Source organism: Sebastes fasciatus, chromosome 14, assembly GCF_043250625.1.
Source record: "Sebastes fasciatus isolate fSebFas1 chromosome 14, fSebFas1.pri, whole genome shotgun sequence".
In the NCBI taxonomy this organism is placed as follows: domain Eukaryota; kingdom Metazoa; phylum Chordata; class Actinopteri; order Perciformes; family Sebastidae; genus Sebastes; species Sebastes fasciatus.
Genome location: NC_133808.1, coordinates 23718141 through 23741001, shown reverse-complemented (window position 1 = coordinate 23741001; position 22861 = coordinate 23718141). Strand labels below are relative to the sequence as shown.

General features: G+C 40.7%; 1 protein-coding gene across 1 annotated transcript; it reads left to right on the top strand.

Annotated features, from left to right (window-relative positions):
* The first annotated feature begins 587 nt into the window (after positions 1-587).
* Positions 588-21521, top strand: nxph2a (neurexophilin 2a). Its single transcript, XM_074659760.1, has 2 exons — positions 588-737; positions 18765-21521. Exons 1-2 carry the CDS (start codon positions 693-695, stop codon positions 19509-19511), a joined length of 792 nt encoding a protein of 263 aa, XP_074515861.1. The 5' UTR covers positions 588-692; the 3' UTR covers positions 19512-21521.
* Positions 21522-22861: the final 1340 nt, after the last annotated feature.

Here is a 22861-nt window from a genome sequence, read left to right as displayed (position 1 = left end):
CTTGACTGCATCGTCATTTCATTAGGCTAATACCTGCTGCAGGGGGAAATATAGTGTCCAGTGTATTTCGGTTTGGGCTCGATTCGCAACTTAGAGGAGTGTTTCTACTGCATGTAGTCGTTTATTTGTAGAGAAACACCAAAGTGTCCCACTTGCTCAGGGAAAATCCACTCAACATCCTGAGAGGCGTTTAAGAGGATTTAAGACTCTTTTTTTCTGGATTGAACAAGGATGATTGCAACTAAGTGAGGTATTGCATTTGAAAAAAAAAAAAAAAAGGTAAGAAAAAGTTTTTATTTTCTTCTAAAGATATAAGATTGTGGGCAAATGAGGAAAAAGTACCAAGCAATAATAGATTTTAACAGGTCAAAGATAAGCACAGTTCATAGTATATTTGTGTAGGTATATAGAGCCTATATTGAATACCCTTTTCCTGCCTTTTAGTAAGAGATGTTGTGGAAATAGAGTGATTTAATATGACATTTGTGCTATATATAATTGTACATTTTGACAATTGTCAAATCCTCCCACATTTATAATGAAGGGGTTTTAAGATGGTAATATATTTCCACTTTTCTCGCAGGTGATCACAGCAATGCTTCAGCAGCATGTGCGTCTGTTCCTCTCCAAATCTTCCAGAGAGGATTTAAAGCGCCGCTCATTTTGAATAAAAAACCGAGAAGTCAAAGAAGATGAGAGCTCTGCAAACATTCCTGTTTCTTTTCCTCCTGCACCAGGTGAGCTGTGAGATGGTTGGATGAGAATATGTAGAAATATGTGTGTGTGTGTGTGACTAAAGGAGGCTTTAAAGAGAAAGTTAGAGACAGGAAGTGGCTTTAATGTGCTGTCTGCTTTTTTTATTATTATTCTGCTGAATTACAAGATATTTGTTTGTCTCAGTAAACGTTTTATATATTTATGTATATATATTTTGTTTTTTTGTCAGGTATTGTAAATCTGCATCATATAGCCCATGCAATGTAAGATTTATCAATTAATCACCACATAATGACAAATGACAATTCAATACATTTCTGGCATCTCATAATTTTAGTGGACACAGTCATACTCATCAGTCGACATGAACTCATGAAGTCTTACAGGGGATAAGCTTGATTTGTGCTATTTTAATTTATTTAATAAAATACCAAAATACCCTATTTTAATGCACATGATTTTTAAACATTTATAAAAATAAATGATACCTCAGCTCCTCTACAAATATGGTCATATATCATTTCTGCAGCTTATGAAAAAAAAATTAGAGACATAGAGTTGATTGGATTTAATTTTGCAGAACAGACTGTGACTTTGTCAATAGACATAATGTATAATATAATATGCAGTTAATTCCCCTAATAGCATTTTTCATGTTTGGTATTGTGACTTCTTAGCAAATATTTTGATATAAAAATAAATATTAGTGCATTTATATTTGTACAATAATACAGAACATTTACATTACATTAATGTGAGCATAATGCTCATTATATTCTAATGAACAATTCTTCAGTACTACATTAGATGCAGTATTAATTGAGAAGTGGAGTTCATGTAGTTTAAAAAAATAAATGTAATATTCACTGAATATATACCAGCATTTATTGATGTGCTTACTTGCAGAGTTTATAGTTTTTTCTCATTGTGGTGTGTTTTTATGTATTATATTACAGCCTTGGTGTCCTGCTTCTGTCACTTATGGCTCAGCGAAACTAACATAAACCAACTGTCTATCCATTTATTCAGCTATATCACATGATATTTGTGGTTAGCAATCCTTTTCATTTATTTTGCTCCTGGGCTTGAACAAGGTTTGACCTCTGTGTTGAACCCTCGACACCTGCGAAGTGTCTTCGCCGTACTAAAAAAAAAGAAGAGACAACTGAGAACAATGGGTGAAAATTGCAGAACCCACAGGTTTTCAAAGCCTGCGCTGTTCCTCCTTTATGACTTACACAATGTGACTACATGTGAAATTATTAGCATTTACCAGAGATTCATTGCCTAAAGCTTCTTGACAGAATATTTCTGTAGTTTAAATCTGTTATTATTGCAGGAATAAGCTCTCCAAAGGAAGATCATAAGCTTTAGGGAAATATAAAGGTCTTTTTTTTTTTTTTTTTTTCAGTGTGTGTGTGTGGGTTTTATCGAGATCATCCTTGCTTTACGGACTCTTGCCGTGATCAGACATGAACAGAAAATGCCATGTGATTGAAGAAGTTCTTCACATCTGCGCCATCCTCAAAAGAGGGCTTCTTTAGAGATAGCCTTGAACTGTGCAGATGCAGCGGCAAAGTGCTGTCTGCTCCGGCTGCTGTTGTAATCGGCCTTGTGCCTGTTGGGAGCTCTGCCTCCAGAGAGAGAGAGAGAGAGACAGGCTACCTCCCTGGAGAGGCTCTCTTCATATGCCTCAGTGGCTCTTCCCTCCCAGCAGACCCACCGCTGTCTGACTGGGGACATACTGGCCCTTATCAATATTCCCCCACCTTCCAAAGGGGGAGAAAATGTTTAAATACCAAGCATGAAAGCATGAAATGGGCACTAAACTTCTTGAGCTGCAAACAACTTTTTTCTTAGTCTGTCTAGTTTGCTGTGAGTACTGTAATGATGTGATTGGGGTGATATTTCAACCCGTGGCGTCACAGGATGCACCTCAGACAACTGCACCACCAAAAGGGTACATTTTCATCGTTTCAAGTAGAGGTTCAGTGTCTACTCTATAGCAGCCTTTAGTCTCACATACTTGTGGCCGCATCACCCAAAACAAGAAGCCAAAACACTTTCTTCTTTTCTTTTCCTCTTGCGTCTTCATACACACTCGTTACAGAAAGCACCCAGAACATGAATCAAACGGTGAAAATGTAACCCCGGCCCGAGCATCTGTGCCATACCCCAGGGACAAATAAGAGGGTCAAAGCCATCCTGGGAGAATCCATTCTTCCCCATGACATCTGCTGCAGTTATCCCGTGTGCAATGACAGCAGAACAATGTAGATGAAGATAAAAACATACTTGAGAGCCGCTGCTCTCTGCCGCCTGTCCTGCCCCGCAGATTGCATGCAGGGAAAGTGGGTTTTTCCAACGCTGCTCGGGATTAAGTGTGAGAAGACGTTGACAAGGTCTATTACGCCTTTATTGCCGGGGTGAGAGCTCTTTGGTAATGCTATGTCACGACAAAGCATCTATGTGGCCCATGCCAGGAGGATCAGCGGCGGTGTTAAATGTATATCTACCTCCTGTGTTAGCGTAAACGCCTCCCAGCTCGGTTCGGACCGAGCATCCTCATAAGAAGGGTGTGACGCATTAAAGAGACAAAGCTTAGCTGGTTACTCGTAAAGCCGGACGCGTCTTGTCCTCTGGATCCGCTACACGCTCGGAGTTCATCCCCGCAACTTTGATGTGCACTGATTTAAGGGATTACAAGTCATTCCCCAAAGGATTTAGCATTAACTTCCAACAGTTATTTATTAATTTATTAACATGTAGTCGCCTGATTATTTATCTGTTCATGAAAGTGGGAAATAACAAGAAAGTCGAAGTCGATGCGGTTCAGCTTTAGCCGCTAATGTTATTGTAAAAGATTGTATTTTTTCTCTGCAGTGCCGGAGCGAGACGCCGAGTCTCTATTCAAAGTCAGAAAAGGGCTCTGGCAAGGACAACAGTTTTATCCCTGTCTTCATAACAAAACACAAATTCTACATAAATTCCCTCTCTAAGGGCTCTTTAACCCTTTTCCCCTTCCCCACGCTCAATTAGGTTTGCTTTTATTATTTATTTATTGTATATTTAAAGGCAACTAACACTGGGAAGAGTAATAAAATGTACAGTGGGGGGATTAGGAGCAGCTCTTTAATCTCACGCTTCTGATAATGCTGCATGGGCTGATTGATTAGTTTTTCAGGAAGCTTATGTCAGAAAAACCTAATCCGTCTTTGGATTGTGCCAGCCTTGTAAGGTTTTCCGTGCTGCCACTTTATCATGGCGGCGAATTACAGAGCTGCTGGGCTGTGATAAGGTCCTCGTCTCTTTTACAGACCCCACCGCCCAACCCCCCCCCCCCCCACCACCCAACCCCTCCACCCCCTTTCCCTCTGGACAATAAAAAAAATTGTGTTTATATTCTTCACATCCCTGCTCTGCCTGGTCTTCACATCAACCTCTCCCAGGATTTGCCTTGTAAGAAAGAGAGAAAAAAAAAAAGAGTGGAACTTAAGTCTTCAAAAACCCAGCAGAGAAATTGGGTGGAGAGAGAAAAATATGAGAGAAAACGGCAGGCAGGCCAGTAGAAATGTCTGTGGAAGTGATTAAACATTGGATTGACGGAGTGAAGGGGGCCTTGTATGCATGCGCGGTCCTTCCAGGAATCATTTGAGCTCTTACATGGTGCTGATGTGTATCTGCGCTCATATTGGGGTCACAATCTTTCCAGCCAGAAGGCTTGACTAGATAATCCCTCATAAACAATAGTGTCTGTGGCATTTGCAGTCCTCGGCCTGTATGTCGTCTCAGACCTCTGAAGGAAAAGGTTGCCATTCCTGCGCGTTAAATCCCTCAAATGTATCTCGCAGCTACTACAGGTTGTATCGACTGCATTGAGCCCTGCAACCTATTCCTTTTCCAATCATCAATCATAATTGTGTGCGCGCTGGCAATAAATCCATGATAAAGGTCCTGGAATGAAAAGAGGGAAGTTCCAAATGATTGATAGGTGTGACGCAATTGCCCTTTGCATCGACAATGACCATAATCTGGCTGCTGGATGGACCATTAAAGACTTAACTCAAACAATTATGAGCAGCGTGATTACTTCCCCCCCAGCTTCTCTCGTGATGTGAACTAGTGAAGTTCTGAGCAGTCGCACCCACTGTGGCGGGCTCTGGTGCAGGAAACATTATGTTTAATATGATTTTGAGTTTCCTGTTCTTGGTCCACAGCTATGAATTTTTATGGGCGATGTGCAGCCTGAGGCAATGTTGGATCTGGAGGCTCCGCTACCTTATAGCGTTGTCATTACCGCTCTGCAGGGTCAGAAACACCCAGCACACTCTCTGAAGCACAACCTTGCTGTTAAGCAGCTCTTTTTACTGTCTGCATCGCCTTCCACCGCTGTGCCGCAACAAAAGAGATCAGTTCATATACTGCAGGTGTTTTGTCTGAATTGTGTCTGTGGATGATGATGGAATATTGTCTGAGGAATCAAGGTGTCACTTTGTCTTTTATTAAATCAAATATTGCAGTAGCTGTCTTGTTGCTGTTCAGCCACGAGTTCTCTGTTTATGTTTAAATACATCACGATCAGCCGCGTCGTCACATAAAACCACGACTCCAGAGGCACAGAAGCAAAGTTTCTGCCACTTCACAGAAATAGTCACAAAATTTAATGTATTGATTTGTGTACATAGACACAAATTTGCCATTTTTTTTTCGTGATGTCAGCACAAACTAAATTCTTCCGTAATCCACATAATTGTAAACCAGGAAGTACAATAAATAGCGGTGAACGCCGCATAGATCTTTTCCTAAACCTAACTAAGTAGTTTTGTTGCCTAAACCTAACCAAGTCAAGTCGATCTTTTCCTAAACCTAACTAAGTAGTTTTTGTCACATAACTTCCGTATTTAATTTACGGCTTTTAAGTAGTTTAAGTAGTTTTGTTGCTTAAGCCTAATTAAGTCCATCTTTTCCTAAACCTTACTAAGTAGTTTTATTTTGAAAAGACTGGAGCGGAAATTGACATGCGTGTCACGTGCTGCTGGACATTCGTAGGAAAACATGCGAAAATTACATTGTCGAATGTCGTGCTGAGCGTCACAGAAGAAATTGTGGAATAATAATAAAGGAATAAAATAGATTACATTTCGTGACTATTTCACGAACTGCCGTGAGACTCTGTTGCCCTGACATGTAAAGTTCTTAATTACCACCTTGTTTGGTGCTTCTGAGAAGGCAATCACACCACATGTCAGAGCTCGGGAAAAATGATTGACCTCTTTAATTAAAACTGTGTTGCTTTCCTGTAAAAGGAAAAAAGGTGTGACAGCTTTTGAATAAGCACAATAAATCTCCTCTCTGATTATTCTCACTTTTTTTGCATTTTTTCTCCTCTGCCTCCGGGCTTTGAGGCCTTTCTTTTCCAGCTTGTCATTTCCAGCCCTAACAAAGCACTGTCAGCTCCCCTCTGTCTTTGTGTATTTCCTGTGAAGTACCTGTCTTCAGAGCCACTCGGAGAGAAAGGAAGCAACGTCTTCCCCACTCTTGTTTCTTCTTCAAAGGCAGCTGTTGCTGTGAAATCAGCCGAGGCGCAATCTGCTCTGAGAACAGAAACATTTGCTCTGTCACATTTAGCGGACGTACGTTAGAGCAAATCAAGTGAAAACATTTTTTTAATAAAACACCTGTATCATTTGCAGCGGTGGATGTGAAGAGAAGAAAACACAAAATTGAAGTTGTCACACACAGAAAGCTCAGTGAGAGAAACATTTAGATTACGTCTTCCTGAGATGAAAGACTAAAACTGGCACCCTGAAGCACACCGTGCCTCCTCGAGTATTAGCTGAGCAGTTTTACAAGCATGACTACCATTGTTGTACAAAGTAGAAGGTGTTAAAAATTGGTCAAGAGAATGATAATTACACTGAGTCCAATGTGCTTTTGTGGTATTATCCTCCTGAATCCCTGCTATCAGACGTTGGAGGTGTGCTGCAGGTGTCAGGAGCCAGCGCTAGAGTTGGCGCTCTGACCATGTAAGGGGATTATGAAACTGATGATGCGTTGAAAGGTAACGCCTGCCTAAAAGTGAAGTGTTCAGGGGCTTTGCTGCTGCTGTCACATGTGGCAGGTGCTGAGATAACACAAGTATCCAGATTACCTGGAGGCTCTCGTCCCAGAGCCCCTCCTCGCTCTCCTTCTTCTTCTTCTTCTTCTTCTTCTTCTTCTTCTTCGTCTTCTTCTTCTTCTTCTTCTTCTTCTTCTCTCCTAGTGGGATCTTTGCCAACACTTTCTGAAAGCCTGACATCATCACTGCATTTAAATTTCCCACACCCGATTTTCACCCGCCGGGCCTCGACACTGATGGAGGTGGAGAATGGAGGCACACTATTGTAAATTGTGACTTTTGATTTTTATTGATTTTCATGCAAGGAAAGCGTTGGATCCACAGTAAATGTTCACAAAATCATAAAGCTCTCTTCCTTGATCTATAAAAAAAAAGGTTACTGAGAAATAAATAGTTCATTGCATCCTAGATTTTTGCAACCAATAAATAGCTTTCTTGCTTTAAACAGCTGTAAACAGCTGTGGAATGTAATTGAGTACATTTACTCAGGTACTGTGCAGGATAGGGATGGGATGATATGGGATTACTTACTACAGTACTTTACTAGTTTGCACTCTGGTTAGATGCAAAACTTGTACTATGTGCAATGACAATAAAGTTCAATCTAATCTAGTCTAATCTAATTAGTAGTATTAGTAGGAGCATTTCAGTAGTAGAAGTGCTGTTTTGGCAGTATAAGTATTTCAGTAGTATCAGCAGTAGTATTTTAACAGTAACAACAACAACAGTCTGAAGTGACAACTGGGACGAGTTGTCCTAATATTGAAGCAGTAAGACAACAACAACTGTGCGATATTGGCACTGGTTTGCTTCAAGTACTGTCGCCTGTAAATTGTGGTTGGTTTACACAAGGTATGTCCTGGTTTCCTTGCATTTTGACACCTATTTGACTCCAACTTTCTCTGCATTACGACACTGATGGAAAATGTTTGTGTCTAACAGATTTCTGTTGCAAAAAGATTTGTCAAAATATCTTTATTTTACCCAACAGAAAAATAGATGATGCAGATGACATGAAAGCCGTGAGGGTGATTTTAGACCAGTTCCTATGTTGCAGGCGGCTGAGTTGATGTAATACTTTGAGAGCTCTTGGTAGGAATGCTCTAACAGGAGACGCTGCTTAGCATCCAAACAAAATATGTCAGCAAGGTCGGAGCTAAATGCGGCATAATTTCCTGTAATTTGTCCCGTTTATATAGGAAACACTGAAACACGTTTCTGCAATTGTGTTTTGGCAGCTTCCGCGCTGCAGCTGAGGTAATTGTGTGTGATTTGTGCAGTTTAGTGTACTGCCTCCTGTAGAGAAATACTCTCTAAATGCTTCACTACGAAAACAAATAGAAGTCCACCAATGTCCAAATAAGGCATGATTTCAGTCAGTGTCGGCTGCTGGGAGGAGAGGATGGTGAGACTGAGCAGGAACAGAAAAACACTGACACTATATAAACATGACTAATAAGTCACATCGTAGGATTTATGCTAGCCACGGGAGGGTTATGTTACTTGCTGTAATTTATGCTAATCATAAGATGTGAGCCGCTCTGAGTGACATGAGCAGACACATAATATGTTGCCACAACATGTGTGCAAAGACAGGCTCCTAAACATTCAGTTCATTTTAGTTTAATATATGAGCTACATGTGGATTATAACTTTATGACATTCTGTATTTGAGTCAGAATAAAATCAGGACATGCATGGACAGAGACAAGCATATTTATAATTCCTTGAGCAGCAATAGCCTGTAGAATGAGCTTCATTTGCTCACTAAGCATTTAGCAGTTATTGAAAATTTCTCCACTTTGTGTTTTATTGTTTGTCTGTTTGTGTTCATGCTGGGGCAACAGTGTAAGAAGGATGGGTAACACTAAACAAATTGTATGGTAATTGGGTGATAATTAGCAAGTAACCTATTTGAAATTTCTTTGGAATTACTGCCAAATTAGCCCAATATTACCTCAAAATTTAGCAAAAGTTTTGCTGTCTTTTCTTGGGACTTGATGGGACTCCATGTCTGCTGATAAATAGATAATAATTAGAAAAAACTCCCTGAATCATTACATTAGCTAACAATGGTGAGATTTGTGCCTGATCAGAAGTGTCATCTATTAGTTTTAGTCTTCCATCTCCGATGAAGAGCAGCACGCAGCCGCTTCTCAAAGGCCCTATTTTAACGATTATATGCTATTTTAGCATATAATTATTAAAGTAATTTTTGATTCCAAAGAAATTTCAAATAGGTTACTTGCTAATTATCACCAAATTACCATGAAATTTGCAGACCTGTAAAATGAAGTGTTACCGAAAGCTGTTGTTGTTTAATTTGACCATTTATGTAGGTTGCTCGCCTGCACTGTTTTGTTGTTAAAAAAAAAAAAAAAAAAAAATCTTGAAGAAGGCAGTGGACAGCATTTAGACCTCTTGATCTCTATCAAGGCTTTCATTGTCTTTTAACTTCTAAGAGAGGTCAGAGGTCAGGCACAGCGTCAGATCAACAGCTGTGGAGCTGCTGCGTTCCAAATTGTATACTTTTTTCTTTTGTACTTTTACTGCAGCTTCCCTTACAAATTACGTACTGTTGCATGCAGTATGCATACAAATGGGACATACTGTACTATAATGAGGAGAATGCGACCGGCTGCAGTAATACATCCTGGTATTTTTGGCATACTGCATTTACATAGATATTGACATACTATGTATTGGGACATACTAAATCTTTTTCTGGCATACTATATAGTATGGCAGTAATGGAACACACCTGCATGGCTCAAGGACACTTCTACAAGATGAATGCTTGCTGACATAAAACTCATCATCTGGCAATACTGCTGAAAGAAAACAATACATTTTCAAACATTGATAATGAATTACAGTAGGTAGGAAATTGTAGTGTCTTATTTTAATTCACTCTAGCAATTTAAAATATTTCCATTAGCCTGCTTAATTTTTACAATTTTTAGGCTTGCGTTACACTGCATTTGATCATCGCACACCTTACCGAGCCCAGAGGCTTCGTTTATGTTTTACTGTGTGGCTGGATGGCGTTGGAGCGACTGATATTCCTCGGCAGTCATCATGAGATAAACTTGTCTCATTAGATAATGTTGGTAACAGTATTCATCGCACCTTTAATGTGGAGTGGATTGCATTTAATGTGATGCAAGACACCAAATTTGCAAAAAATATTACACTAATGTTGTGCGCAGTTTGATGTTAACAGCTTGTGCTTTTAATTTCACTCCCTCTGATAATGGACGCCGCCTCACCTCTCCTCTACCTGAGTGTTGTGATAGCGCTAGTACGCTTGTTACATGTTATGTTTCATGACGACAATGTGATGCACGCTCTTCAGGTTTTTCCAGCAGATAGTGAAACAGTAAGAGGTGGAATCTATGTACTGTGGAGAGATGCAGAACTGGTGATCATAGTAATGAAAACGTCAGCACCACTTTCATTAGAGCTCACAGTTCCCTCTCCTCTCACCATCAACACCTCTACAAGATGTTAAGACAGTGAGAAGCCGGTTTTGGTGTTAACGTACAGAGGTGTCGACAGGGTGAGTTTTAAGGCCTTCGAAGGTTGGCGTGACCATTGCACAACCACATATATATGCATTGTATGGTATATATGATGTAATAAGTAGGGCTGTCAATCGATTAAAATATTTAATTGTGATTGATAGCATGATTGTCCATAGTTAATCACGATTCATTATTAATTAATCAATTTTTATCTGTTCAAAATTTACCTTAAAGGGAGCTTTGTCAAGTATTTATTACCCTTTATTATTGGAAATCAAATAACAACACAAAACAATGACAAATATTGTCCAGAAATGCTCACAGGTCAGAGGTCAAGGGACCCCTTTGAAAATGGCCATGGCAGTTTTTCCTCGAAAAATTTAGCGCAAGTTTGGAGCATTATTTAGCCTCCTTCACAACAAGTATGGCATGATTGGTACCAGCGGATTCCTCGTGTTTTATGCAGTAGTTCCATATGATGCCAGTATCTTTTCTCTACCTTTAAAACTGAGCCCGCTACAACCTCTGAAAGATCGATTGCGTTAATGCGTTAAAGAAATTAGTGTCGTTAAAACGAATTTGCGCTATTATTGCGTTAACTTTGCCAGCCCTAGTAATAAGAAAATAAATATATCTCACCCTTACTAGGCTCCAAATGTAATAGTACATGAGATACTGGCTGCACTTAATATTTACCACAAATTATCCCAAGAATGTTAAATGATGAGCCACAAATTCAATATTGGATCCATAACATCTTAAGCAGGAGTGTTAAGATATTAGAGGCTGTGGTCTGTCTCATTCTCGCAGGGGTCAGGTGGTAATGGCCAAAAGGATTATACTGGAGGGGAGTAGATATGCCACACACACACACCACACACACACACACACACACACACACACTAACCATAGCCTTCTGTGATTGGTAAGGTGCCCCCGGTGTGGATTTGCTGTTGCGATCCACCACAGAGCTGAAGCACCTGCCATGTGTTTCCCTGGACGGCCTCTGATTAAAAGTGATGGCTCTGGAGCGTGAGGCTGTTCCAGCGATCAGAGCACCAATCTATTCTTCGGCAGCGTGTAGACTCCCGGCTCTGGGCTGCCTAAGCGCCTCCGGGGCCTTCTCTCCTGGAACCGGCTCTGGGTGTGAATCATTACAAATGATATGCCCCGTAACATCAGGAGGAGGATGGCTGGGGAAGGACGCGGGGCAAGGGGATTGAGAATGGTTTTAATGTGAGCGGAGCCGCTTGTCATGTTGGATGCCTGAAAGCTAGAGGCTGCAGTCAATCCGTCAGTCTAATGCTAGCAGTATAGCGGCTGAGCAACTATAATACGGCAGGTGTTGTGCTGCAATATAGGCGGTGGTGAAGCCGGTGTAATTTCCGTGGGACGTCCAGGTTTTTACTACGCGGAAGTGCATCAAGTTAATGAAGCTTCAGACACAGAAAATTAGCAGAGAAATGAATTGCACCACCAAAGTGAGGTCAATTTGCACAGATAAATCCATGAAGAACAGTGGAGTGCATCATTGGAACAGCTCCGCTTGCACTGATGAGCAGGTTAATTGCCCATTTTGTTTATTGTGAGGAAGATGCCTGAAACCAATTTCCCCCAGACGCATATCCAAACCTTATGTGCTGGAAAAAAAAAGATTATTTTTGCTGACTGATACAAGGAACTTGGTGATGAGGATGTTCCCACACAAAACACACAAAAAAAAACAGAAAAGCAGATCATGAGTGGGGGCCACGTTGTCAACCATGCCAGGTTGAGAGAGATCCCATCGTCGGCATCAAAACAGCGCTGCAGCCTCGCCCGCGGCCCAGAACCCATCACAGCCGAGCACAATGTCGCCGGCTGCTCACCGCAAATGCATTTTAATGGCATCTCTTCAGATGATCCAGAAGCCAGATGTCACTGGCTTCTTAATAACTTTCTAGAGGCTAGTTCTGGTCACTGTGGCAATTACCTTTATGTCAGGCCTCTAAAAGATATGTCTACCCACGGGACAAGCAGGCAGCCAGCTCTATAATGCTCATTACAGATGAATGTCGAGGCTGATCCATCCTGACTCAGTGTGTGGCTCGCTGCTGCCCAGACCACTGTCAGTATTTAACTTCCACTAATACCTCTGGATAGTATTGATTGACACAACATTAAATCAAATATACTGTAGGCTACATGTGGCGTAAGGATGGAGCTTTTACAAACGATCGTTGAACTATACTGGGGACATTTATTAAGCTATATTAAAAATTGTTGCAAATAAAATCAATTTCAAACTGATACATACATGGAAATACATAGAAACATATAACAGTAGTATTTTAAAGAGGACCTATTGTGCTCATTGCATTCATTCATACTTGTAACATGGAACATGTTTACATGCTTTAATGTTCAAAAAACACTTTACTTTTCTCATACCGACTGTGCTGCAGCAGCTAGGCAGGTGTTATGCAAATGTATACTTGGTGACATCACCACGTTACAGAAGAAAAGGCGGAACTTCAAGCAAGGTGTTTCAGCAGCAGTGTTTCTGTGGGGGAGAGTAACTCTCTTTGGTTGGACTTTGGGCTTTGTAACTTTGCAGACCTTTTATATGCACAAAAAACGATGTAACTCACTAACGGAAAGGGAAAAAGCATAAAAGCATCATAAGTCCCCTTTAAAGGAGAATCACACAGCCCATACCATTTAATGTCTATGAAATACTTCACTTCAAAGGCTGAAGTCAGATTTTATGCAACATTAACAGGTTTTCTTCAAGGCAGTTTGTGAAAAGACCTTAAAAATGAAGGAGGCACCTTCTTCTACTTTGCAGTTAATCCCACAACCAAGGTGCAGAGAGTTGTACGCAGCTGTAAATGTACTTCCGACATCATAAAAAAAAGAGATGCAATAATTGCTTGTGAAGTAAGATAAAAGGCTGGAGATGTATAGGTAATTTACATCTGCTAACCAAAGCTATGACAGCTTAGACTTTGAGGATTTTGTTGTTCATGATCTTCTTCTTTGTTCATTAATCCGCTATATTTACTTACAGCCAATTGTGCATCTGAATTTATTTGAAGGTTTAAAATTCATAACCTGGCCTATATGACATAACTTTTTTGCAAACAATCTCACAATGCAACACTTTGTTTTTGGTCCTGAGATTACAGATTGTAAATTACAGCAACACTCTACCCGTCAGTGCAAAATGATGATTAATAAATGTAAGAAATATTAACTGGAAACATCCACCAAAAGCAGCTTCTGTATTGTTTGTCAGATTTCATTATTCAGCATTTATAGTTCGCCCACCTTCATGTTAACGGCTGCATCATTACTCTTTTATAAGCCACGTATACGTTTGACTGCTGTGGTGTATAGATGTAATATCTCTGCTTGGGGCTGTGAGGTTCATGCACCTCTCTGTGTTTTTGTTTTGGACATGCAGGAAAAGGAAGAAGCACACAGACAGATATTCGCAACGTTTGCCACTAGTGCTGTTGAAATGAGGTCTGGTGTTTTCAGCTCCATAAGTCTACAGTTATTATCATAATAATGTCTTGTTTCAAGTCGCCCTGAAACGCCTCTAGCACAGCAGCACCGATTAAGAAATCTTAATTAAGCTTTTGTAGATTCTCCTTCATCAGACCTTGCCTCTTTTTTTTTTTCTCTCACAGCGTCTCGTACAAAAACTCGGATTCCTTTAGTCTGTTTTTAAGAGACTTCCACCTAAATGAACGAGGTGCGTTAAATGTATGTGTGTGTGCTGGTGTGCAGGGAGACAGCGAGGGAAACCAAAGCCTATGTGTCAGTGCAAGCTTTCAAGTTCCCAGTGCTTCATCTCTCTCGGGGCATATAAGTATTAGATATCCCTCTGCTGATCCCCTTGTTGTCACAGCAATTTCCCCAGTTGCTCATCATACTTAAACTCCGCTCTCATTTCCATTATAATCATCCCATACAAAGCTCACCTGAGATTTACAATGAAAGACAAAATTTGGTTTCACCTCTTAAGCTGCGCAGCATGACGCTCAATGTGTAACGGATATAGCAGCTCGGGCTGCTGGTGGGAAGACGGGTGCTACGTCCTCCTTGTTCACACAGCAGCGAGGAAATGTTCCTGTTGGGAGCCCGCAGATTTTATGTTCAGCGTCGCCTGTTATTGTGATGTTGTAAGAGTCAAATCAAATTAACAGCTGAGCTCACACGAGGTATTACTAAGTGGCAGCATCAGTGAGGGAATACTGCCACTGGAACTGGTTGATTAAATGACTATGGAAGGACATTATTCCAGTGTTGCCTCATTCATCCATGTTTACAGGGAGCAACTGTCTTAATTAAGCACTGTGAGGGCTGATGGATGGGTCAGGCTCACTGTCCGTGGGAGACACATTGATTTCACATTACATATCCAGATGGCCAAACCATTACGTCCTGCTTGGGACATAAGCGGTAAAGAAAAGCTCTAATTATAAGACACACAGTTGCACAACATAAAAAATGTAGCCCCCTTTACATGTCGAATAGAAAGCTTTATAGGAATGTGAGTGTGACAAAACAAATTGCAGCAGACAGACCTAGTTTGTTAGCTTTGTACACATGTGCCTCAGTTAGGCTTACAGCGAAATTATAATTAGTCTGGAAGTAGTACGCAGCAGCAGCTCAGTGAGAATTCAAACAGCCGCTGCTCAGTGCTTTCAACATCTGCTTCTCTCAGTGATCCCGACAACCGGGCCTGGGGAAAGCCGGCACTACTAATTACTAATAAAACTAGCTAAGCTTATTGCCGTGAATTATTAAAGCTTTATCTGAAGTGGACCAGGAATCGCTCCTGAAGCTAAAAGGCTTTGAGGCACAAGCGGGGATCACAGTTCATTGCTGCGCCTGGATTAGCACTTATAGCACATGCTTTGCCATACTGAAGCCTGTGTTATTGTTGGGAACCATTACAAGCTAAAGTTCATATGCACGGGAGGGGTGTCTAAGAATAGCACCGCCGATGGGAGACCTGCTAACATGTTAAGTCCGGAGGATTTGCATTGTCACGTAATCTGACAAGTCGTCCTAAAATATTAGTAGCTTTATGCTAATATGAGCCCAGCTGTATCCAAAATGATTCCCCAATACTGCGTTGCGTATTTCTTGATTTTTTTCACCATCTTTGGTGCTACTAGTGATACGAACATGTTCTCAACACATCACTTTATTTTTGGCATTAAAACCACTAGAGTTACTCCTCGGCGTCACTTTAGGATTAGGCAACAAAACCACTAAAGTTAGGCTTAGGAAAGAAATACATGATTGGGCTTAAAACTACTGCGTTTGTACAGTGAAAATGACACTGAACGTTGTGAACACGGGACACAAACGAACAGTTGATTGTAACGTAATGCACAGGACAGGACACAAGCCTTGTGTTTGTTGGACCATTCCACCTCCCCTCCTTCCCGCCCTGCATGTGTCTTTTCGCTCTAAAAACACCACACACCCGGCGCACTCTCTCTGAGTGTTTGCTGTTGCTGCGGATGGGTTTACATTATAGTTAATGGAACGCCCGGTGTGTTTCATGCCGGCGCTAAAGGGTGCCTTGTGTGGCGGTATACCGAACGCTGACAGCCGTGACCAAGCCTCTGTGTTTTTAACATACTGGGAATGAAAGCGGGCTGTTATTTCTTGATTTTTCACTCATCTTTGGTGCTACTAGCGATTCATTTAATAAACTTACTATGAATGCCATTTTGGTGTGCTTAACTACTGGAACTGCAACTACATATAGCTTGGGGTTATACTTATACCCACCCTTGGACAGCCCTATTGGGGAGAACAATACTACACCACTGATCCAAATCAACCACAGATGACACCTTTAAAAACACTCAGATCCATAGGATTTATTAAAGAGGACCCATTATGCTTATTTTTAGGTGTATACGGTGTATTTTGGGTTTCAACTAGAACATGTTTACATGCAGTAATGTCCCAAAAACACATAATTTTTTGTCATACCGGCTGTGCTGCAGCACTTCCTCACTCTGTTTGAGCTCCTGCCCCTACCGGCTCTAACTAGCTTTGTTTGAGGGTGTGCCAAACTAGTCGCTAGCCAAAATGTGTTACTTGGTGACATCACCTTGTTACGGAAGAAAAGGCAGGACTTCAATCAAGGCAGTTCAGGAGCAGTGTTTCTGTGGGGGAGAGTTACTCCCTTTGGCGTGAACTTTGGGCTTTGTAATTCTGCAGACCTTTTACATTCACAAAAAAATGTATAACACACTGAAGGAAAAGGGGAAAAGCAGAAAAAGCATAATAGGTCCCCTTTAACAAAGACATACAAAGAAGACTATACAAAATTGTAGGCTGAGAGGCATCATGACCAGCAGTCCTCACACCAGAGGCTTCTCCCTTCTGCTGCTGGCAGATGGAGCTTTAAAGCACTTCCTTCTCAGGCCAGGTGCACCTCGTTGAGCAATGCAGCACACCTGGGCAGAGCTACTGGAGAGGGAGAAGGAACAACAGCACAGGGAACACATATACAGCCGTTAACACTTGCCAAAAATGCCTCTCTTTCTTAATCCAAACTCCTTTGACCAACCTCACCCCCTTTCTCTTTCATCCCGGTTGCTGTGAAGGAATGCCCACTTTGTACTGCGCAGGCCTGCCAGCATCCTCGGCCACCACACCAACACACACAAGCATCCTTAACATCCTATAAATAAGGGATTGTCTACTGACATTACAGGCTGTTTGCTTAGATCAGTGTTGTCGCCAGTCCATTGGCTTAAATAGAATATTGTTATTGTTAATTAATGTCAAATGTTACAAAACTGACAAGTGAGGCTCATTGTGTAAATAATGGTGAAGTCAGTTAAACGTTGCAAGGTGAAAAAAAGTTTGAATGTGTCGTACGTTGTGCAGATTATAAAAAATCTGTTTTTACGAAATTTAGATTTGAGTTTAAAGTGTAATAGTTTGACATTTTGAGAAAAACTCTTATTTGTTTTCTTGCTGAGAGTCAGGCGAGAAGATCACACGTTAAATTACCACCATGCAGCAGCTGGTTTCCCTTGTTTCTAGTCTTTGTGCAAAGCTAAGCTAAGCTAACCAATTACTCACCAAAGCCTTAAATTAACCGTGTACCGCACAGTGTATCAATCTTCTCATCTAACTCTTGGCAAGAAAGTGAATAAGTGTATTTCCCAAAATGTCAAACTATTCCTTTAACTTCAGGAAGAAGATAGCACTGCTTGCATGTTTTTCCTTTGTAAAGAACCAAGATTGTATTGTTTATAATGTTCTGTAGGCTGTAGCCTATGTCTTTGTGAGAATTTTGGGATATAAGCAGTTATAAGCATCTATGTTCACAAGTATTTTGATAAGCAGTTGAATGCTGTTTTGTCGTTTAATGCATAGACTGTATATAAAGATTGAAGACATGACAGCGCCCCAAAAGTGAAGCCAAAACATCTTGATTGCCACCTGGTGGCTGGCTGCAGTATAGGTCATAAACCCCGCCCCCTCCATGTTAGCAAATGGAACAAAAGCGAAAACTAAAAAGTCAAAGTACACGTTGAATACATTTTTCCCAAAAATGGTTTCTGTCGTTTTAGGTAGTTCTTATCACCATGATGTATGTTCAAGTGTTAATTGTTCTGATAAGTTTGGTTTTAATTAGTTATTTGATGCTACAAAAAGGCGGTGAGACGTCATAATTGGCAGCTGTGTACTATATAGTCTTTATATAGTTTACGGTTCAATGCCATTTGTCCCTGCATCCAGTATCTGGCAGATATAGTCTAATTGATGGACACTGCATATGAAACTAAATTTGACAATGAGTGAATAACAAGGCAAGAGAAAAGTTTTATTGAAAGTACAAAAAGTTCAGTAACGCAACTTGATTCCTTCAATATATTTTATTGTGCCAAGGAATCAAGCGGCCATGCTGCGCTTTTTAATTCTCAATGAAATGCTATTTTTTTCAAGGACTGAGAACTCCTTCTGCAGTCTTACTGAAGTGCCAGCATCTGTTTGAAGTACTTGTAATGCTTTGGTTTACCAAACAAAATGTTTCCCAAGGGTACCTTTGCTGTAGTTCAGCGTTTCCCAAAGTAAATCTTAACTTGTGTGACAAGTGGGTGGCCCCATGTTCACTGTGGGATTTTTCTCCCTCTCTGTTTTTAGTGCTGAAGTGCTGTTTTCTTTATCCTTTGTGCTGTACTGCTGCTGTGGAGTTTTTTTTTTTTTTACAGTGCAATCACCAGAGATAAGTTGCCAATCAGTGTTGAATATGTCTGGTCTGTGCTTTTTTGTAAGCCTACTTTCTTTGAACAAACTAGAAATGAAAAAATATGTTTTAAAATATGTCACTTAATGTTGTTTTTCTATCTACCTTTGCTCTCCTTTCTCTGAAGGTCACATGCAGGAAAGTGCACGGAGGAGCCACAGAGCTCATCGAGTGGGCAGAGAGTGATAACGAACAGAGGATTTCTCCCACGGGGGCCAGTCCGCGGATCCTCAACCCCCTGCGTTTGTTTGCCAGGGGCTCCCCCGGGTTCAAGAGCAACATGAGGGAAATTACATATTTACAGAACATGGAGGACTTCTGGGACTGGTTATCTAACCAGACAGATGCTCAGGGTGCACAGGCCAGAACTAAACGCAGGCCCATCGTCAAGACTGGCAAGTTCAAAAAGATGTTCGGGTGGGGGGACTTCCACTCCAACATCAAGACTGTTAAGCTCAACCTGCTGATCACGGGGAAGATCGTGGACCACGGGAACGGCACTTTTAGCGTTTACTTCCGCCACAATTCCACGGGCCTGGGCAACGTGTCGGTCAGCCTGGTGCCGCCCTCCAAAGTGGTGGAGTTTGAGATTGCCCAGCAGTCCACGCTGGAGACCAAAGACACCAAATCGTTCAACTGTCGCATCGAGTACGAGAAGACGGACCGCAACAAGAAGACTGCCCTCTGCAGCTTCGACCCGTCCAAGGTGTGCTATCAGGAGCAGACGCAGAGCCACGTGTCCTGGCTGTGCTCGAAGCCCTTCAAAGTCATATGCATCTATATAGCCTTTTACAGTGTAGACTACAAACTGGTGCAGAAGGTATGCCCTGACTACAACTACCATAGTGACACACCCTACTCCTCCACAGGATGATCTAGCTGTTAGTGCGCATCAACCTTTTGTCTGTAAATGTCAACCTCTAAGCTCCTTGTCCCTAAATACCTGAGACATGTTGCAGGAAATGCAGTTTATAATGGGACACACTCTGGAGGGATTTGATGCATTGTTAAAAAAAACTTTTGTATATGCAGATTTTGAGATCGTTAGGTGTTCAGGGACTTGGTTTTAGGGGTTGACTTGGGATTCAGAGCTAGCTACCAACCCTGGGTGACTCCTCCCCATCACAACAGCACATGTTCTCCGTAAAACCAATTAGCATGATGTCCAGATGTTTTCTTCAAGGCTAGACCATAGGCAAAGGAGCCTCCCAGTTGGAGGCGCATCGCTGGCTTCTGTGCCAGTGCTGCATTGACGCCAAACAATTTCCTCACCTCATTTAAATACAGTTACGGGATGAAATATGACAAGACTTTGAATCATGTTAATAAGTACAATACCAAGACGTTTGAATTGTTATTCGACAGGGCATAAAATTAGATATTTCACATTTGAAACGTCGCTACATATTGACTGATTACTCCAAATGATCTGTTCATTGCCTTGGAAGTGGAGCTAATATCCATTTGTACCTGTTACCACAGACAGGACAGTGTCTAATATTTCAGATTAGCTTGATCAATGAGTCTCAAGTAGCTCTGAATAATTAATAGGGGGCTCACAATCTATATTATTATCTTCCTCTTATAGGGATTGGAATAGTGAATTGATTATGTGCCCATGACAAAATAAAAATGATCATCCAATCATAAATCATTATTACACATATATGTAGGTACCCATCCCTGTATAACCTGGCTGCTGCCTCGTATGCTCCTTAAAATGTGTTCTACTGCACTCATCATAAGGCATGTGTATGCTAAACTAGCCTGAAATCCAACATCTGTGTTTGCAGGATGCACTTTGAGGCATCAGCCTGCCGAGCGGGCCCCGCGGTGGATTAATGTGTCAGGAGAGGAGGGAGGGGAGGTGGAAGCGATAATTGCAGGACAGGTGGATTTAGTGAGTCTGGCAGACAATTATCAGCACTTTGTCATGGTCCTGCCACCAGCCCTGACATTACCTGTCTTTAATAGGCTTTAATTAGCCTGGGAAATTTCATTTACCTAAGACCAAGAGTGGAGAAACCAAAAGCAAAAAAAATAAATAAAAAAAAAATCCGTCTGGAATTTTAATGAGAAGTGGGAGCTACATTTGAAAATGTCATACATTTCCCAACTGTACAGCAGATTTAAGTTGACTGACTTTTGTGTAAAAGTGGATAACATCCAGTCTTGTAGTAAACGGTGAAATGTGCTTTGACTTAGCGATCACTTTAAAAAATGTTCTGTTGAAAACCATCAACACAAGAAATGTTATAAATTGTGTTGATTGCGCCGGGTTTTTAGACTAGGGCATGTGCCACCGACTAACCACATGGCAATTATTTCCTTCTTGATTTGCTGTATCTCATGTCTTTCCCCATCAGCTGTAAATGATCCTGTCACACGTGAGGAGAGGTGTATGATAAGGAAGTTACTAAATCCGAGTTGGTCTATGTTGATGTTTTAGTTCTACTCCTTCGTGCAAAATGCTGTGTATTAACGTGTAACTCTAAAACTAAACGTGTTTACTCCAAAGTAAACAATGTCAATAATTTTTTCCAGAGAAATATATCAATAAGTATACTGTTCCTTACTTTTGGTGTTTGTTCGGCGATATCATGTAGATAGATGTCATATTTATTGCTTATAGTTATAGATTGCTTTGATTTCCAATTTTTGTAATCCTTGCAGGTTGTACCTATTTTGATTTCCTGCTTGCTTAATCTTGTTTCAACAGTTTCCCCTGTAACATAGGAACAAAAAAGAGCATTGCTGTCTGTATAGTGTAAGTACAAATGTTCATTTTTGGAATATTTTGATTTTATCCGGGGTTCATTTTTGTTCAACTGAAATTGTAAAGATCAATTTAGGTTTTTATGGCATTAAACCTTATTTGAACTTGGCTCACAGCGTGTTGTCGCACCGAGCCCGTCGGTGCTCACGGTTGTCTCGTTTCATTCCTACAAGGACTCCTCGACGGGATAAACACACCATTTTAAGAGGTACATTTCAGTGTAGCTTTTTAATGGGCAATAAATCTGTGTCCACAGGCGTGGATGATACCAGAGGTACACCTCAGGGAGCACATCCATTTTGCTGTGGCCATCAGAGACAGGGGTCTTTTCATCGCTTCCATTACTCTTATCTGATCAGGGTGAGAGGCACCCACTCCTTAGGCGTCAAGTCACACCAGGCTTTCCTGCTGCACACATCCAAATCCTCCTAAGGGGAATGTTAACATATAGTTCATGATTTTCAGTGGTGATATTATTAGACACTCAAATAATAAATTACTTGAAATTACTAATTGCTCATGTTATACACTGATCTAACAATTAAAGGTACAATTGATAACATTCAGCCAGTAAATGTCAGATTCTCCCTCCCCCGATCCATTGCATTTACTTCACAACAACTCGTTGCCAGGCGCTTACTGGCTATCTCAGCCATTTATCTGTTTTTTCTACACTGACAACCCAGAGATACCACGTGATGCTGACATTGTTTTACTATTGGCTCACAAGCCTTGTTAGAAGTGGGAATCAAACGTCAGATATCTTCCAGAGATAAACAAAACATTCATTTTGGACCAATGACATGTCATTTCTGAGGTTATTAATAAATTAGGTTATTAAAGACATAGATTTTACATTTGCAAAGGGCAAACACTTTTATGTTGACACTGTTTTTGAATTACCTCAAATGCTGACATATACGCTGATACCGATAAATCTGGAGTAAGCTGAAATTGACAGATGATATCGTCCCTGCTCTCACAATTCACAATCATAATCATTTTTTTCAGGAAAAGCCATACTATTATTCTGCACTTTTCTAAAAGCTCTGTGGTTGTATTAATTGAAAAAAAAAAAATATTCGTCTACATAAAAATGTTATCAATAAGACAATCAATTAAAATCAATAATTTACAAATGTATGTGTATTCTCATATACAATTTACTATGAGGGAAATTTGCATTTTACCTCTCGAGGAAATGTTAATTTTTTAGGAGGTATCAGTGGTGTTCAAACCAATACTATTAAATGAAGTAGAGCTGCAATGATTAATCAATTAGTTGTCAACTATTCAATGAATTGCCAACTATTTAGATAATCGATTAATCAGTTTGAGTAATTTTTTAATTAAAAAATTTCCCTGATTCCAGCTTCTAAAATGTGAATATTTTCTGGTTTCTTTACTCCTCTGTGACAGTAAACTGAATATCTTTGAGTTGTGGACAA

What these genes read in the sequence shown, in the direction of transcription:
- nxph2a (XM_074659760.1), top strand. Translation starts at nt 693, where the DNA reads ATGAGAGCTCTGCAAACATTCCTGTTTCTTTTCCTCCTGCACCAG. An exon ending in TTCTTTTCCTCCTGCACCAG is followed by an intron (nt 738 to 18,764) that starts GTGAGCTGTGAG and finishes CTTTCTCTGAAG; the next exon opens with GTCACATGCAGGAAAGTGCA.